General features: G+C 44.7%; 2 protein-coding genes across 11 annotated transcripts in view; one reads left to right on the forward strand and one right to left on the reverse strand.

Moving 5' to 3' along the window:
- Positions 1 to 264: 264 nt before the first annotated feature.
- Positions 265 to 19,442, forward strand: part of LOC135919898 (uncharacterized) — a 392,168-nt gene continuing 372,990 nt past the window's right edge. For all 10 annotated transcript variants that reach the window (XR_011511083.1, XR_011511087.1, XR_010570085.1 and 7 more), the window contains exon 1: positions 265 to 475. Coding sequence is in view for 1 of the 10 variants with exons in the window: in XM_070530932.1 (XP_070387033.1) it covers positions 432 to 475 (44 nt within the window). In the remaining 9 variants the exon portion in view is untranslated. The remainder of the gene's footprint in view (positions 476 to 19,442) is intronic.
- Positions 13,629 to 19,442, reverse strand: part of LOC135919896 (forkhead box protein F1-like) — a 61,439-nt gene continuing 55,625 nt past the window's right edge. Inside the window, exon 2 of the mRNA XM_065453890.1 lies at positions 13,629 to 18,070. Within this exon, the coding sequence (XP_065309962.1) occupies positions 17,907 to 18,070 (164 nt within the window). The 3' untranslated portion in view covers positions 13,629 to 17,906. The remainder of the gene's footprint in view (positions 18,071 to 19,442) is intronic.

Below are 19,442 nucleotides of genomic sequence, written 5' to 3' on the forward strand. Positions count from 1 at the left end.
CAGTGGGTGGACAGTGGGGCTAGTTTCGGTATTGGCAATAGAACGTCGCCATGACAGTGGTAGCCAAAGGAAAACTCAGTAACTTTTGTACATGTGTCTCTATCTTTTCAATCTACATAACAATAAGGCGAAGTGATGCAATAATGCGCAGAAATAAAATGTATTTTTGGCTGTTTTCTTTTTCGGCGTCTTATATCTTCATTTGGTCGTTTCATCCGTTGCTCCAATGGGCGGCGCTTTCGCTCTTATCGCTTCGGCTGCCATTCTCTTCGTCTGCTCCTGCCGCTTTCTACGCACGTGCACGTTTCTTTTTCGTATGCTCTGCAGTTAAATGCTTTCTTTCTGTGCCCGTCAATGTTCCGGCACTGTCGGTAAAACTGAGGAAACGGCGCAAGGCATGCTGCGCGGCTGTATGGTGTGGTGACTCGGGGATGAACTCCAGGGCGAATTTTTTCTGTTTGCCAGCGGACGAAAGGTAAGCACACTTTTTCTGCAGTAGTTATACAGAAACAAGCGCTGTGCTTATCAAAATAGCTATAGGACGAAACGAAAGATCTTCCGCGGTTGTTTTCAAGTGAATATATATTTTTTTGATACAGCGCATTTTTCTGCGCTGTTGTAAGAAACTGAAGCTACTTGTTGACAGTTGCACATGGGCCGATTGATGCTAGCTGACACACAGACCGAAATTTTTCTGCGGTATATGTTGACGGTTGCTCTTCGCTTTTTTTTTTTGCACGCGTACAAAAGTTGGAATTTATATTTGCCGATGGTTTTTGAATGCTTGCTGAACAAACTGGTTGCGCTACAGAGCATTCCGGTGACCAGTTTTTTTGTGACATTGCCACCTTTGAATGGTCATGAACACAGCAGAAGTAAAAAAAAATACGTAGCGGTCAGTTTGCGTTTTGAATTACAAGAAGTTCGAGTTACTTATGTAACGACATAGGCTCGCTTCATTTTTTAACCTGCGCCTAAAGGGGCAGAAATTTTCGGTAGCTTCTTCTTACTCTCAACTTTGGTTTCACATTTAGGTGTTTTTTAAACATGAACACGCGGTAGTTTGCCCATTTTTAAGATGTGACGTATGGCGAAATTACACTAAATGGGGAGTCCTGGCGGCGCTGATAGGGGAGCAGATGTAGTACCACGGCTACCGCCTCTGCTCGGGCCACTTCACAGAAAGGGTCCTTGCCGGCCCGGCCAAAACAAGACTGTTGTGGTCAGCCGTGCCGACCGCTGCACTGGAATAGCGATCCCTGATCGATGACGGTAAGGAAAACAAGTTATTAGTCGTTGCGAATCTGTCCTTCTGTAGTTATTTTCGTACGCAAACCACTTGACAGGGCACGGCACAAGTGCTATCAACACGGCGAGCGCTTTTTCACGTCGTCTGCTACGGGGCCAGGAGCCATGTGACGTTACGCAGCGAAATTTGCTCCGCGTATTTGCCATTGGGTTTTTATCTCTTGCTCGTCTGAAGTGCGCGATGTTCCCGATCATAGGCTAAACTACAAAGCCGAACAGCTTTCGCTGGCAATGAGTGAATTAACTTTCGTAAAAAGTCGCGCCGCGCTTCGCGCTACAGGACACGATACGGCGAAGAGAGTTATTGCCGCGCGCTGCTGTGTTCTCCCTGATTTTGGTTTGCCGCTTTATGGCAGAAATTCTTTCGGAGCAAAAATTCCAGTGCTTGATTGCCCAACAGCTTTAAACTATTTGATGTTAGTTTTCCTCTTATGGGTATTTTGCCAAAATATGACGCCAAAGTAAATAAAACGCTTGATTAGCCAATCCTCAACAAGGTGAATAAAAAGCTTTCTAAAAAACTAACTCTAAAAACTGATGCCTAGTATTCTCAGCTAGCTATTGAGAAACCAGCAGTGCTTAACATGTTACATGAATATATAGGAAAACTAATACTTCGAACTTTGTTTATTAAATTTTGAAGACATATTCCTATCTGGAATCCTGCAACAAAATATATTTAGAACTGACCTGTATAGATTAAAAGTACTATTTTACGAAAGCAGTCCTGTATTTTTTGGTCACATGCGCTTGAAATTTGATAATGAACGGGCTTTTCATATCGTGCTTCCATAAATACGAAGCGATGCCATTTGGCACGCCTGTGTTGCCAATGGAATTCGCTTTACCGTGGAACAGGACGCTGTACTTGTCCTGTGTGCTGTGTGTAGTGTTCCGTTGTAGAAAATTTGCCAACTGGCCTAACAAGATGTTCTGAGGATGTATCTGTCTTTACAAGTTCTACACCACCGCAGTGAGGCCAAAAGCGGAAAGTATACTCCCCAGACACCGCAGGCGTCATCATCCGACTGAGGAATGATACAGAAAGGTATCGTAAGTCAGCGAAGTTAAAGTTCTGCCGAAAGATTACCACGAGGAAAGCACTAGAAAAGTTGATGATGATGATGTGAGCCCAGAGTTCTACCAACTCTTGCAGTGCCAAGTGACGCTCCATTATCGCAGGTGCAGGGAAGGACATGGAGAAGTGCTTTCTGGAGCAGGTTCGTCTGGTCCCGCAGTTGTGCAGTTTGTCCACTGTGCTGAAAGATAAGCTAAACAGCAGTCTACTATAAGAAACCTTTTGCTCCTACATTTCTACGCGTACCACGCTTCAGCTTTACTGCAGCGGCCACAGTCTACGTTAACATTCGACGTTCAAAGGATTTGCTGAAGTGGTGCTAATGACAATCAGAAACAAGTTAATAACATCAAGTGGGCCTGCAGTTATTTGTTGAGACCAAGTCCGTTGTGTTTCCTGTTTATAATAGGCATAGTGTCCAAAAAAGTTACGCACGGTTAATATATTCGTTTATTATCTGTCAAAATTTTTCAACATATGCATCAGAGTTTCAGCAATGCACAGACACCATGAGAGCGGAAAGCTTGTGGGTGATAGTCAAGTAACAAGTTCACCTCCGCATTAAACTTATCACTAATGCAGCTCCACGATGTAGCTAACATTGTGGTAAAAACGTGGACGACGTTCAAGGAATGCAACATAAGCCCTGATTTTTAATTCAGCTCTACTTTTGAAATACGGTTAACAGACAGACAGACAGACAGACAGACAGACAGACAGACAGACAGACAGACAGACAGACAGACAGACAGACAGACAGACAGACAGACAGACAGACAGACAGACAGACAGACAGACAGACAGACAGACAGACAGACAGACAGACAGACAGACAGACAGACAGACAAAGAACTTTAATAGCAAGGTCCTGAGACGCTTTGCCCTAGGGCAGAGCTGCGGGCCGCTCCCACGTGGGGACTGGTAGGCCGAGCCTAACCGCCGCATCGTGGGCTCTCTGGACAGCCCAAGTTTGACGTGCATATTCCGAGCTCCGGATGGCAGAGCTCCATTCTTGTTCTGTGATGCGATTGGGTCCCTGTAACGAGGGGCATCGCCAGAGCATGTGTGCGAGATTGCTAACAGCCCCACAGTCGGGGTTAACGAAAAATTTAGTTTACACGCGTATACAACGTAGCGAAGGCGAACGTGACAACATAACGCAGTCAAAGAAAAAAAATTAGACACCTGAGCATTTCTTATGAGTTGTGACTGCGAAAGCATTAATGTAGAATTGAACACCGCTGAGCGGTGCTTCGAGTTATGAACTCCTAACGGTCAAGCGACCGCGTTAGGAGGATAGATGGATAGAAATTTATTCGATATATTTAAACGGGGTTAGGCCCCTAGACGTCCGGGAGCCCCCTGGCCGACATACATAGGCAGACCAGAGCTGGTCATCCGAGCAAGAGGCCCGAAGAGCTGCCTCCCACAAGGAAAAGGAAGGATTGAGAATAGGCTCTACCGCCATGGGCTTGGGGCAGCTCCACAAACAGTGGAAAAGATCTACCCGCGTTACTCGGCAGGTGGTACATTGTGGATTACGGAGACCAGGGTAAAAGAAATATGCCAGATAGGGAGAAATAAATGCTTTGGTCTGGATCTGGCGCCAGATTGAACTCTGGTGGAGGGTAAGGGAATTGTGAAGGGGAGGTAAATCTCGTCTATCTTTCCTGTAATATGTGGTAACCTGGTGGTAGGTGTAGATCCCCTCACTTGGCTTTTCCATGGGGTTGACTGTGTGGTCGTCCAGGGTCCGGGGGGAAAGACCTGACATGCGCATTAACGCGCCCGTTCCCGCGGACATACTCGCGCCCAGGCAGCCACGTGATGGTCACCGGATGGGGAAGCGAAGTGATGCTTTGTAAGATGTGTGTGACCGTCTTAGCTGCTACGTCTTGAAGGAAGTAAAGGTATGCACTTTGTGAATCGGTGCAGAATTCTGTAATGATCCGCGGCCGCATGCGCCACTGCTAGAGCTAATGCTAGAGCTAGTTAATTTTGGCAGAGATGTTAATACGTCCGTCCTCCCTCATGGCAGCAGCCGTTCCTTCGAGCGCACCGACCGAGGCGTAGACATAGAGGAGGTCTTCGCAATTTTGATAACGCCCGGCGTAGTCAACAGCCCGCGCCTTGCGTCGGCCCGGATAGCGGTGCGAATTCATGTTTCGTGGCAGCGGTTTGAGTTGCATGTTAGCTGCGAGTCTTACAGGAATGAGGAACCACGGCTTCTCAATCGGGATCGTGCCGCTTGGCTCACACCCCAGAATTCGTAGTAGGTTTCGCCCAGTGGGTGTTCAGGAGAGGCGCAGGAGTTGATTACTGTTCCGTGCCTCTATGATATCCTCGACGGTATTACAGAAACTAGTCTGTAGGAGGCGGGTAGTGCTAGTGCGCAACGGTGCGGTCTTAACCACCCTCCTGATTAGACTGTTAGCCCGATCCAGTCATTTTTGAGTTAGATGGTGATACGGGAGGTGTAGGCGAGGCGACTGACCACCAAACCTTCAATCAAAGAGACACTTGGCTGGCTTGGCGTGTTTGGATTTGACCTTACCGAGGCGCAGTTAGAACGCACGTCAGAGCTTGCGCGGACAACACACGCTTCCTAGAGCGAGGGTTATGTGGCGTCACGGGGATGTCCTCTCCTATCACGAAACACCTGGTGCGCTTGCGCGGTAGCATGTGTTCTCTTTCGGCCGCTCTGCTTCGTTGAAGAGCGCTCGTGATGTGGCCCGCAGCCAATGAGAATTTAGGTGCCGCTTCGCTGCTACAGACACCGGCTTTTTCGCTTGATGTATCATTTGATGCTTTCGGATAAAAAAAAATGAAAGAGGGATTTTTGCAATACAAACTCGCGTTTCATTTTGTTGTTGTGATCCAATAAGAATATGGCTCATGTCGACTATAGGGGATCGGCCAACAATTGGATGGTTTACTTTAAGTGATAATCGGAAATCAATTTTTAAGATTAATAAAAAGTAAATGATGGGGAAAGGCGCAATTGCATGTTCACATGAAAATAGCAACAGTAAGAATCAGTAATAATTAACTGAAGAGCTTGTGCTTGTTACTCGCCTTCGTCTTCGTTTTTACGCACTGCTCTATCGCGAATCTACAAAATTTCGTAGTTTTCTATCATCAGCGGAACTTCATATCACCTAGATCTGCTAATTAAAGGCTTCGAACATTTCTAATTCCATGCCCGACATCCCAGACAACGCACTTGGTCTCATCGCCGATCCCTACATGAAGAATCCTGGCAGTTCAGTGGGTCACATAAAGCATTCCGTGCAAGTTCCTTTCTTGAGAAGAAAATAAAATCATGGGACCAGCGGATCGATTTCCACCGAGGAGGTGAAAATACATATTACATAAAAATAGATTAAAAATTAAAGTGCATGTTCTTATTTCCAAGAACACTGTTAGTGTGATCTGGGAACTAAGTTCGATAATTCGGTAGGGTGCAGTTGTAGTCACTTGTTATGTCTATAACCTAATATTCTTTTAAAACGCCTAATGTGCCACTTCTACTAATTGATATCTACAATTTTCTTTTTTGGGCAGCTCTCTAGTCACATATTGACCCGCCATTGATCTATTACTCGTTACGTATATTTTCTGAACGCTAATCAGAACTGCAAAAAAAATTATATTTAAGACAAACTGCAAAAAAAAATAACGCACAAGGGGGCACTAATTTTGCATTGTAGCGATGCAAGTAAAATTTCAAGGCGAGTTGTCAAAGAGAGCATGCGTTATATATTCAGCAGATGAAATTTATTCGGAGGTATTTTTGTTAAAAGCAAGAAAAAAAAATTAACACTCAGCCTCGATCCTGGTTGATGCGCGTTTGTTGAGCTACAAGTGCCACGCCCCGCAATTCTTTCATTTAAATAATGTACAAGCATCCATAAGGCGCGGTGTTTGTCATAGTGTACACACACAATGCAATAAATTTATCTTGAATTTAAATCTCAGTCGTGCGTTCAGAAAACTCAACGTATCATGCGGCGTTTGCGAATGTGGCAGGGCATGATCAAAACTATATTAACAAGGCATCGCTATGCGGGCGCCACTGAAGCATATGTTGTGTACTGACGCAGCACCACAACGCTTACTCGCATAGAAGGCATGTGCCGTGAAGCACGCAGACAGGGGGCCAATTTCTTTTTCCACTTAAAGAAAGCCACCTCGAATATAGTTTACCTCATCAATATACTGTGAGATCACAAAGTTTTCCGGAATATTTTAAAGAAACTCTGTTGCACATAACAGAATTGCTTTCCTTGATTTGGATTAATCAGAAGCGGACGTTACTTGCACGAGAAAAGAACTAATTAAAAAATCAATAATTAACTTCATAATTAATTACCTTACGGCACATATTGCAGTTGTAGCCGGATACCACTTAGAATGAATTTCCAGAATGAAGCAAGTTAGGAGATATGCGCCATATAACGCCGTAAAAATGCACTGTTGTTCCGCTTACTTTTTTAACAGAATGCTGCTTTGAAGCACAAATTCAAGTAACTGGAGCGCCCACGTATTTCGACCCACAATTTGGGAAATATCTCGAAACTGATGTCATCTTGGAAATTCATTTCAAGTAGATACGCCTTGCAAAATCACCGGCTGCAATTCGTAAATAATTAATGAGTTAATTAGTGAGTTTTTGTTAATTAGTAGAGTTTGTCTTGATTTCTCGCGCTAGTGACGTCCGCCTCTTCGAATAATCCAGCTCAAGGACAAGAATTATGCCAGCTATCACAGGCGATTGTTGAAAATTCCGGAAAACGTAATAACGATCCCCCCGTATAACATGTGCACTATTATGAGCACCTAGTCCATGGTAGTGTGTATAAGCGCGAATGGACGAGGACGAAGAAAGAAACAGATACAGAGACACTGCTTTGTCCTCATCCAGTCGCGCTTATACACACTACCATGGATTCTAACCAACTAGCCCGTCAACGTGTTTTAACCGAGCACCTAGTCCTGCATTTTTACTTGGACCATGTGCAACGTGAGATTAGTGCGTTTTTTTTCTTTGCAGTATTTATCAAACTTGCGTTTTTTTTCTGGAAAAGCAGTTCCAATTTTTCGTTTAAAAGTTACGTATCGAGTAATACTATATGAACGGTGGACAACACTTGCTGACGAATAGTGAGATAACCACGCACGCGCACACGCACACACACGATGAATAATTGTTTTTCAAGAAACAAACTTGGAAAGGACGCCAAATGTGACGCATTCAACTTCGACTGTCTTTGCAGGATCTTTGTAGTGTCTTAGGCGTTTGGCGCCAAATGATTCACGCACATATGAAAATCGCTTTATGTGAGGTCCTGTGGGCACGCGATCAATGTGGAGCGTACTGTCAATACAGATTCGGATCAGCTGACTCGTCTTTCGCGGATACAGTTTGCCACCAGTGTAACGCGGGGAGACCGGCGAAGAGTTTAGCCAGACATACTCATTGTCGACGTAGCACCTATACAGTGTTGAATCTCCGCTTGGGCGTAGTACATTTTCACCACGGCGCGCGGTCGAAAGGTTTTGCCGGGAAGCTCCTCCACGTCAACGAAAGGAAGTGGCAGCGAGAGTCATCGAGATGAGCTGGTCAAGTCATAGGGCGGGCAGCCGCTAAAACGGGAAGGCCGCCGGGAAGAAGGAAGCCACGCAGGGGCAGGATCAACAATCGGGGCACGCCGGAACGAGGGGGTGGGTCGGTTGCACCGGCGAAGAAAGCGCGCGGGCATCTCGAGGAAAGCGCTGCGTTCCAGAGCGGCGCTCGTAAAAAATGCGCTCCCGACCTCACGCAGGCGTCAGGTGACGAAGCGCAGACGCGGCGGCGGCCCGCAGTCTCGGCCGTCGCCGGAGCTCCTCGCCTGATAACGGCCGCCCGGGCGCAGGAGGGCTGCGCGCGCGTGACGCGTATCGCCCGAGCCTGCGCCGCGGACGAGAAAAGCTTCGCAGCCTATGGTGTGGCCTCGCTCCGTGCGTCAGACAGTGGGCTTTGGACACGCGCGGGGGCTCGACTGCGGCAGATTTTTTTTTTTCGTTCGTTATTTCACGCGAGGTTTTGAGCACCGGGCGCTTTTCGCATTGCGTTCCTCGAAGGTCTTACTTCTCGGAGACACACGCAGTCGCGGTGCGTGTGTTCCTTCTCGTACACCGCCATAGATTAAGACACTGCCGTGCAAGGCCGTTCGTAAGCCTCATCGACGCTTTGCGTGACAAAGAAGCTGAAAATGCGATATGCTGCTAGACAGGCAAAGGAAAATCAGTAGGCTTAGAATAAAGTGTTGCCAGCAGCCCAGGGCAAGAAGAGGGGCAGCAGGACACTTTTCTTTGTCGAAGATAATAGTCACAAACGAGGCAAAATCATTTTTTTACATCACATTTCAATAATCATTGAGGTTGCACATCCCGAACATGCGTCAGAGACGCCGTATACCTATACATATAATGAAGGGTTCCGTATTAATTTCGGTCATCCGGGGTTCTTGAATATGCAACCATGTGTCAGCACAAATGCGTTTTCATATGTCATCTCCATCTAAACGGTGTCACCGCGGCAGGTAAAACTGATCCCTTAACACCGTGCGCATCAGCAAAACGCCACAGCCAGTGTCATCCTTGACGTGTGCGCCGTGTATTTTGCACTGTCTTCTGACACATAATTTACAGTCGATAAAGTAAGAGAGGGCGCATGAAAATTTACGTAGGACGGCTGGCTTCATTCGCAGCTTTGAAAGGTGAGCGAATAAGCAGCCATTATTACTTCAGAAAGGATGGCTTAAGCTCTTTGCTTGTCTACTGTATTTAGTCACCCGCATAACCAATTGCGAATTCCTCTCTTCCTTATCGCTTCAGTTCGTGTAGACGAAGGCGTTGTTATTGTATAATGCCAAGGTGCTCCCTCGTTGTTGAAAAGTTAGGAAGGATTCTTTTTTAGTAATGTTTTGAGAATTGTCGAATTGCAATCTGCGAGGATCGCAGAATCGCTAAATAACAAAGTAGCTTCACTGCTTATTGGCGCCTAATAGGTTCTATAGAGGCTCTATAACATATGTGGGCCGCTATACTAATATCGCATATCAGTGTCACACTAGCTTATTTGTGTTGCCATTTTCATAATTACTCAGCCTATAAACGTTCACCAGTTAAAAGAAATACCGTTGTATGGGATTTTCGGCATATATTTATTTGTTTGGTTCAATGTAATTATACAATACCGACAGCATTTGCCTGCGGTCACCAGTGGATGGCGTGGTATTCGTACCGCGTGATTGACTGCGTGCGTATACTGCGTGTACCTCTCTTCAGTCATGGTCTCTTGTACGCAGTACTTTAATGTAATGACCTCAATGCGCAAAACGTGAAATTCAAGTAGTGGAATTTTCGAATTAATAGAAGACTACAGGTGAGTAATAGCGAATGGGTTCCCTACTGGTGGAGCTCCCGTGTTGCGTACTGCGAAAGTCGTAAAGGTGTATTTATCAGTGCCTTTTGACCGCGTCAACTTTGGTCACGCATTAAAGGCAATGCGCGCAGTATCTCTTCTTTAGGCTTCTGCACTGATTCAGTGTTGCTTACTGTGAATGGGATTCACTCTCTACTCAGAATATTCAGCCAAGCAAGGTAGTCTGGAAAGCTCCTTCAGTTCGGCTGTCGCTGAAGGTCGCCGGACCAGGCAGTGAATTCTGGCGCGTCGAGAGTAACGCCGGATTATTGCACTTTTTTTCCCACTTCCAGCTGTCGTGTCGATCAAAGCGCAATAATTGATTCACCCCCTAAAAAAATTTTTGTCGCTGCACCTTGGCGCACTTGATCCTAGAGTGTCCATGGCAGCTAGACACAGAGGCATCGCCTTCACTGAAAGACTGTAACACCAGACAAGAAAGCGAAGAACTCATCGAAACGTGGGAGTCCAAGCTCGTTTCCGAGGACTGGAACAACGACGCCTCGTCGCCAGGGCCAAGGAGTCGGTGAAGGCCAGAGGGTTCCTGGAATGAGTAGACCTTCCACCTGGAGTGGAACCGGGGCTTAGCCCGAGTACTGTTTCGAAAATAAACGTTTATTCCTCCTCCTCCTGCGCTTCCAAGACTAGGACAAAACGTTTCGAAAATGATTAAACTTGATTCTGCCCGGTATAACAGAAACCATGCTCAGATCCAACTGTTATATCGGCTGTTTCAGCAACCATCTTCAAAAAGATTTAAAGATTGCCTGTGGCAGATAGCACAATTCTAGTCCATGAGCTGGCCTACTCGAAGAGGCGGACATTACTTGCACAAGAAAATTGAAATGCATAATCGACGAATTAATAGAAATTCACTAATTAGGTTTTTAACTAATTACCTTATGGCACACATTGCAATTTACAAATTCTAGCCGGGGAGTTCGTGAGGCGGATCCGCTAGGAAGTAATTTTCAGGATGACACCATTTTCGAGATACTTATGCGCGAACTTCGCGGAAAAATGCATTGGCGTTCCAGTTACTTTTCTGCTTCAATGGATGAAACAACGTTTTGCTAAGAAAGTAAGTGCAACAACAGTGCATCTTTACCGTAGGTTTGACGGCACAAATCTCGTAAATGGTGCCATCTATACAATTCTTTGAAGTGGATGTGCATTGCAGTGTCACACGCTGGAATTTGTAAATTGCAATACATGCCATAAGGAAATTAGTTAAATCTTAACATTAGTGATTTTTGTTAATTACTTGATTGTGTATTTTAATTTTCTGTGCAAGTAATGTCTGCCTCTTCGAGTAGACCAGCTCATGCACTAGAATTGGACTATCTGCCAAAGGCAAGTTTAAAATATTGTTGAAAATGTTCGCTGAAACCTTGTATATCCGCGATTCCCAGCCTTGGTGTGGTTTCGAGCATACTTAACCTTGGCGTCCATATGGTCGTTGCTTTTTTTGCTCCTTTGCGCCCGGAAAAAATAAAAGGAAAAAAGAAAAGAAAACTCTGCTGTGGAGAGTTCAGGACGGTACCCAGTTCGGTAGTAGGTACCTTTACGCCAGATGCGATCACAAAAGCTTACCTTGCCGTTTGACGCGACTCTCGGTGTTGCGTAGTGCTGTGGTGCTTCGAGAGAATTCCGCAGGCACACCTGTTAATGCTCTCAGACTCAAGTGCGCCGCGCCACAAAGGAACTTGGTAAAAGAGAAGTTGTACCGGCCTTAACAAGGAGGGCGCGCAGACAGTGCTGTAACTTGGATGAAGGGCGTTTCTAAATATTATCGCCACGCGAGTTTCAGCTCACGCTGTTTCAGTTATTCTCAAATCTTTGCTCACCTGACCCGCTTGTGACCTGGAGCGCCAGTTTCTGTGCTTTTATAGGTTGTTGAGGCAGCTTTCCCGCAAAAAAATTATAATCTAATGATAGCATTGTCAGATCTTGTCAGATAGCATTGTCAGACATCGAGCCTGTCCCCCCCTCCTCCTCATTTCCTCCTCCATATGAGATTCCAATGTGGTTCGCGATGTGTAGGGGCATGGGGAGAATGATGCACCAGCTTGGGGCTTTCTCTTAGACGGGCGCTAAAGAGGAACACCAAGTTAATTCTGCTGAAGTGCTTTTCCAAAACTTGGGGCGCTATAACGTGAAGCTATCCCAATCTGTTCCTATTCCATTTCTGCCACTAGCCCTCCACGATTGGTCAAGAATTTCTCAGGCCACCCCCACTTCACCTGTCTGTCACGCGACGTCACGAAAACCGCGAGAACTCCCCAACTGAAATGACGTGTGCCCACTGATTATGCATAAATAAGCCAAACAAAAGAAAAAAATATCTTTACGATTTTACGCCGTTTTCGCCATTCGTCTTAAGCTAATTTATTTCGGGCTGCGCCCACTTCGCCTGTCTGTCACGCGACATCACAAAACCGCGAGAACTCACCACGTCAAAGTGACGTGTAAGTACTAAAGATGCATTAATATACCCAACAAAACTGAACAAAATTGAAAACTAAATAGCTGGAGACTGCTCCGTTCCGAAATGAACAAATGTTAGCAGCCTACCGATCGCTCTGACACTGGCTTCTTGAAGCTGCCGGGAAGAGTGCATTTCTCTGCATATAATTTTTTTTCGGTGGCACTACAACGTTGTCGACGTTTCGGCCAGTATACGACATAGCTATGCCAATTCTTTTTCGCTGCGGATGTGTTTTAGCGGTATTTTTAACCTTCGTGGAGGGGGGGGGGGGGTTCACGCCACTGATTTTCGACCAGCCACCACGAGCTAAGCAAGGGGAAGCGGACTAATCGTAGACACTGGCACCGCCCTCCTCATCCGGTTATTTACTCCCACTGCGCTAGCTCAGACTCACCGAAACCCTCTCCCCTTGTGCGCCTCCTCGCCTCTTGAAAGTAATTAGATAAGAGAATAAGCAATGCTGTTTGCTTTCAAACCAAACAAAAGTGTACTCCTGTAAACGAGGAGAGCGTTATTTGATTGGGCTGTTCAAACAATCCGGCGTTTCACCGCCTGATGTTTGCGTCGGCGGTTACGTAAACTTGAACGTTAGGAGATTGGAATAGTTTACTGTTATACGGCCTTTAATTTGCATTTATTTTGGTTAATTAGTAGCGTAGAAATTAAAGGGCAATGTTTACGTTTTTGAATTTCGCTCCCGAACCGCAGTGCGGCACGTTAGTATGACGCTACGGGTTTAAAAGTATTTTCGCATGTGCGGGTCGTACTTGTTCCGAAAACGCTCTTAGAAGTTACTATGGAGATTATCCCGTTCTATTAAAATGCAATGACATCCTATTTTTATCGATGAACTATAAACAATAGACCCGAGCAGACGCTGCGGAAATCTCATGACGTCACGAAGAGTTAGCCCGAGAACTTCAAGCCCGTCTAGCGCTGTGACGTCGTTCATGACGTCGTTCAGACTCCGTGCTCACAATATAACTGAAACTTCTGATATTACAAGGGTGTAATTTACCAACGAAGCTTAACATTATACTCTCTTTTAAGTGTCTCTTTAAGATTCTGCGCAAGGTATACCAATAACGTATCAAAGTTCTTGCTGAAATGAATATGCCCCTTAACAGCTGCGTAAGTAACTAGCTCCAAGTAAGGTATTTAACTCGTGGGTGGCTCGGTGACCGCTTCACTGGCTTTCTGAAGCAGGTTGGTATTCTGGGAACACTTATGTTACAGGTTATCGGCGTGTTCGCGGTTGCACACTTGTGCGCAATAAAGAAAGTGTGTTAGGATTTCTGATCACTTTATTACAGCCAAGTCATCAGGCGATTGTTCGCGACAAAAAAAAATAAAAATAAACGAAGCCTTTCATGATGCAACATCATTCACTCAGTCTTTGGTTAGACTCGAGGACTTGACATATAATAATTCACAAAATGTCACGTTGCACATGGTCACACTCACTCAGTGATCTAGGAAGGTCCACGGGGAACGAAGCACGAATGAACGCATAAAGTCTATACAAGAAATAATAATAATAAACAAAAACGTCGGATCTCTGGTTTCATATAGCTATCCAACGGCATAAATACTGACGGAAGCGCATGAAGAGGCTGGTTTCAATATGCGAGCAACACGAAACCGTTTTTATTGCTTCTTTAACGCGGTTGGCTTATTAGAGCATCTTTAAGGAAGCTACTAGAAATGTCTAGAAATGTTTGTTGCATAAGTAAGCATATACCGCTTTTTAAATAGACATCCAGAAAAAAAAAGACAGAAAGCAGTTAAAAAAAACACGCAACACTAAACATTCACCGGAGCTAACAGTTTTAAGAACACACACACCAATGCTTCCTTAAATAAACAACCATTGCAGTATACTAACATCTTCGAGCCACTTGACAACAACTGGAGGTTCCCAGGTATGTGTTACCCTCAAAATATACACCACTGATTTCTGGCTGCGTGAAGCTTTAAACGCCGTCCAACACGTCCGTGCGCACGGAGCACCAGTCATCTCGGGGCGGCAAGGCGAAACAAGGAGCCCATTTACTTTTCGTTCAGTCGCACAGAAGCACGCCGATGCCTAGCTGCTTTTTTTTTTCATACATTATGCAGGTCTGTGCAATTACAGTGCAAGATGGCATGGCGAAATTCTCAGCAGAACAAAGCAAAAAACATAGCAGTTGGACTACGCTTCTATACTGATACATTGCCTTCTAGATGTGTTGCACTCGTAACAGTGGCGAGAAAATTTGTTTTACCTAGTGCTTTTGGAGTACGAGAAACATCTTGGCCACAAAGGGACAGTCATGCTCCCATTAATACTATAACACGTTTCGTTTTGAATATAACAGTGGGGATGACCGATGTTTGATAGATAATAAAGCTATTCCGACTTCCCAGCGTGCGATAAAAAAAGAAAGAAAGAAAGAGTGCAGGGTGTTTGCAGCTTGGGAAATCGAAACTGACGGTGACAAGGGGCACACTTTCCGGAGGTCAGCTTTGTTTTTTCATCAAAATATAAAACACAGAAAACGTGTTGCGTACATTGGCTTCAATACCCGAGCAGCTCAACACCTTTGATAATTCTCTTGCCATCTCTTTCATACTATAGCAGTCTGTGCTAGGCCGACGACTCAGCTTCTACGTTTCCAGTCAAACATATATACGGCTGTAGTTAAAAAGGCACTTACATAAGGCTATCCTCACATATATTTTCCCTTTAAAGCAACTGTACAAAGAGCAGCGTCAGTACTACAGCCCCTCGATGAAGCCTCGCCATTTGTGCGTCTGAGTCGACCGGTTGTGTTAGAAGTGCCGGCTCGATAGAAGCCTCCAACATTAAAGAATTTCGTAATTTTGGCTTTTTTTTTCGGAACGGGAAAAGAGGAAGTAGAGGGAGAGTAGGTGTGTTGTCATGTGGAAACAATGAAAATTTTGTCGTTTTCAGAAAACTTCTTGCTTCTTAGTTTTGACCACCTCAATTATACAAGTAAACGTAAATACAGTTGACATATTACGCTATTGTAAAGGGAATGAAAACACGTGTTCCGCCTAGTATTATGCTTCTAATAGAAAGTGTAACGAGAACTGAAAGCCGCTATTGAAGTGCGAATCTCTGTTTCCCTCGAAATCTTAAGTCACGATCGACTCCACCGTATTTGTAATGTTTCTGTGAGAATATTCCTTTTTTCTTCAAAATTGGATGTCTTTTGATTTAGCAATACCTTAAAGGGACACTAAAGGCAAATACCAAGTCGACGTGGACTGTTTGAATACCGTTCCAGAAACTTCGCAACGCTTCTTTTGTGCCGAGAAAATACTTAGTTTACGAGAAAATTGCATCTGAAGGATCCGAATACCTTTTTCGAAATTCAAAGCTCCCTAGAAATTGCAGTTATGTATTTATTGTCTGTTAGCTTCGCGACGCAATAATTAATAAAGCTGTTTCAAAAATATGATGGTGTGCTGGATCAAATTATGCGAGAGAGGGTAAAAATTTTTATTCCTAATGTTTTGGCTCACCACCGCAGATAAGCAGCAATAATAATATAAAGAAATAGCTGAAGTGAACCGTATACTACAGGAGGCTGATCTTAGCGTTGTTCACGCGTGTTGCTAGCAATTGAACTTAAAAATGCTTAGAGGCAACGACTGGTAGCCGCCCACGTCGAAAGTATTTCGGGTTCTGTTAGTATCACGGACATTCCTTGCAGATGAAAGCAAAAATGAAGAAAGAACTGGCGACAGTACTTTCTAGAATTAAGAAATTAGCTATGTAACACATTTGTTCTGGCCCTCTGCAACATCAAAACTGAACTTGCATCGGTAAAAATGTTAACTAATAACTAATAAATAACTAGTGGAATGGCGACCAAAATGACGTGCTTAAAAGCTAAATTTTGTCTTACTGTAGGTAACAAAACTAGCCGAAATGTTTATTTTAAAGAACGTTTTAGCGAATCTTATTCGTTGACGCATTTTTTTTTTTTGGCCTTGCATGAATTTTCTTCTAGACTAGATGATATGCAGCTGAATAATCGATTCCCGAAATAACAGAAAAGCCATAATACAGAAGAGTTTCATTACGGGTCGAAAAATAAGCCAGTGTGCAGAATAAAGCAGTGTGTTTCTTTATAACGTGGTTATCAAATATCCGCAGAAGTATTTGCCATTGGGGTGCATGTACGGACGTGAACTAACGTTGGATCGGTTTCGAGCAGAGCGCAAACCCTTTGTTTGCGCAGTCTGAAGTCTCGAGTTGTATCAAATAAAAAAACGAAGCTGTCACTGTTAAGGAAATGGTTAGTAACCCCCATTGGTTCTCGTTCCAGACATGAAATGAGGAAGCTCTCTGTCTAGTTATGACCAGACACTGGGCTTTCTAATTTGATGACTCTTCTCACATTACTGTTAGAATGTTCTATAGAACATTAGAACAGGAATTTTTCTTTGCGGATGCCTTAATACAATCTTCGTCGTCCTATTATTTCTTTCGATAATTGGGCAATGTTCTTGTTGCGGTTAGCTTTACAGAAGTCAGAATGTTTTTAGCACTGTGCTACCAGCCTAACGCAGCCGCTCCTGTGGGGGCAATGTGCTAGCCTTGTGCGTGCTGCAGAAGCCGCGCCAGAAGTACGAGCAGCGAGGGGGTTGAGGACAGCACGCTATAGCAAGGTTGTGTCTGGCCGGTGACCGGGAAGGTATAGCACCAATCTTACTGCGGTAGTGCTAATGCTGAAACATTATTTATTGCACTGACTTCCAAGTGGACGTTCCAGCACTGCAAATTTTATGCTCCATTTATTTGTGTCAAGTCTGAAGTTTGCATGAACCAATGTATACCGTGCACAAAAAATGATTAAGTGCGCCGTCTGTAAACAGTGCAGATTAAGGCATGCGCCTGTCGGCCTCTCATGTGAAGTCGAGCTGCACGTTTTGCTATAGCTGTGTGTATAGCGCGAACACAGAACGTGGACGAGCGAAGGAAGAGACGAACGACACTCGCACAGACGACTATGCTTTCTGTGCAATAACTAAAACATTTATGAACTGCTCTGTTCTGTTATATATGGGTTGCTGTGAAAATAGTGAGGTAAACAGTACCTCAGCTGCTTCATTCCTGTGCGTTATGCAGCAAAAATTAAATAATAAAATTGCGATTTGTAGGCAAGTGAGATAGAAACCGTTATCTGTCATGCTGCACATTCTCTTATATACATGTGTCTCTCTCGCTTCTTTTGTGTATTGGTTGCTCATATAGAGGATAATTAATTCACAATAGGCGAGTTAAAATTAGTGCTTGCGTTCGTTTCTGAATTTATTCGTCCAGGCTCTATTCTCGTGCTACACACATCTGTCGATCCATATCAACTTGCCCATTCAGGATGCTTGCTCCATTGCCAACTTGCGCCTTCAAAGCCAGCAATCTGCGTTTTTACAGCATTGTACGAGAGAAGCTTCCGATAAAAGCGTCGACAGGGGCGGGTGGGGTAGTGCGCGTACTATACACCACAATGGCGGGCTGTGGGGCCCAGTTGCTGGGTGCTGCTCTAGCTGTCTCAAAGGGTGTACTTGGACTCGTAGTAGAGTGGCTGGGGCAGCGCGGATGTCGGTGCACCGGGGCTCAGGCTGCCCAAGCTCGAGAGAGGCGTGGTCGGGAAAGGCGCTGTTGAGAAGACCTTGCGTTCGCACGGACTGCCACCGCTGTGTGAGAACCGCATGCCTGCGTGGGAGAGAGGTGCGAAATGAGCACTCACCCGCCGCTCATCCTTGGTAAAAAACAAACAAACAAAAAACACACACACAAATACGCACACACTTGCGAAGTGCAAAGGAGAAATAAAAAAAAAATGACGGCAGTCTGAGTTCAGAATCTACGTATATAGCTGAACGAAGAATTTACTCCTGAGTGATCTCAAGGGCGCATATCCGGATAATTTGGGAGGGCCATGCTAAGGAGCACGACTATACGAAAACATGCGAGAAGTGATGCGGCAGCGCGCGATCTTGTGTTCTTTGTGTCTGTTTTATTTCCGCTGCAATAGCTTCAAGTATCAATCAACTAGCCAAAGGACAAGTTATGGTGCGATTATATCAGTTTCGCTACATTTGCTCGACAGGAAGTTGCCGACATCCATTCCTAAAATAATTCTGAATGAAAAAGACCCAGCGCGAAAAAAAAAAGAAAATAATTCTAGGGTTTAACGAACCCAAAGCAACTGAAAGGCTATGAGACGTCGGGTAGTAGGCGGCTCCAGATTATTTTGAGCACCAAAATCTTGTGCGCTGGAACGGGCATACGGGTTGAAAACTTTCGAGATGGCTTCCCATCGTCACTTTCCTAGCGTGTTATCATGCGCTCTTAGGGAGCATGAATGTGTGGTGGCGATAGAAGGGTTACGTGCTAGACTGCACTGTAAGTTATCCAACACAAAAGAAATTGAACATATTTTCATTACCGAGTAGTCACAGCACTCGGGACTAATTGAAGGGCGCATTCTTCGAAAGAACTTGCTCCCACGTCTTAAAATGTACGGTTAATATAGCTCTGAAAAATAGTTCTGTCAGCACTTTTTATTGCTGCTTGTGTGTATCTTTAATGTGGTATCTTTATCGTAGTGTAGTGCCCAGGCACCGCGCCAGCCACCCTCTCCCCTGTCTCTTTGTATTATGTCTGTTGTATAGATTTTACCACATTCTTTTAGTACATTTTTGTAATGTTTCTAGAGTTACAGAAAAAAAAACCTTCTTGCAACAGTTCTTTTCGACGTCTCGAAAATGCATTCGATGCAGTCGGTTTTGCCTTATGCGCAAAATTTAACGTGCATGACGCTGAATAATTAGAAAAGCGCACATCCGTGAATCGCAGATTATTAATTAAAGGAGTGAGAGCACTGATTTGCATGGTTTTCGATGTCAAATTGAAAGTGCCTGATGAGAAAAAGGTCCGGCCTTGAGTACTTCTGTCTAGCCAGAGTAAGTGAAGGACTGTGCACTGGTTTTTCTACCTAAATGGTCACGTATGCAATGTAGCTAAGGCACTGCCTAAGCGCATCGTTGGTGTTGTGACAAAAGAACGGAAGCAAAAGTGCATC

Source organism: Dermacentor albipictus, chromosome 1, assembly GCF_038994185.2.
Source record: "Dermacentor albipictus isolate Rhodes 1998 colony chromosome 1, USDA_Dalb.pri_finalv2, whole genome shotgun sequence".
In the NCBI taxonomy this organism is placed as follows: domain Eukaryota; kingdom Metazoa; phylum Arthropoda; class Arachnida; order Ixodida; family Ixodidae; genus Dermacentor; species Dermacentor albipictus.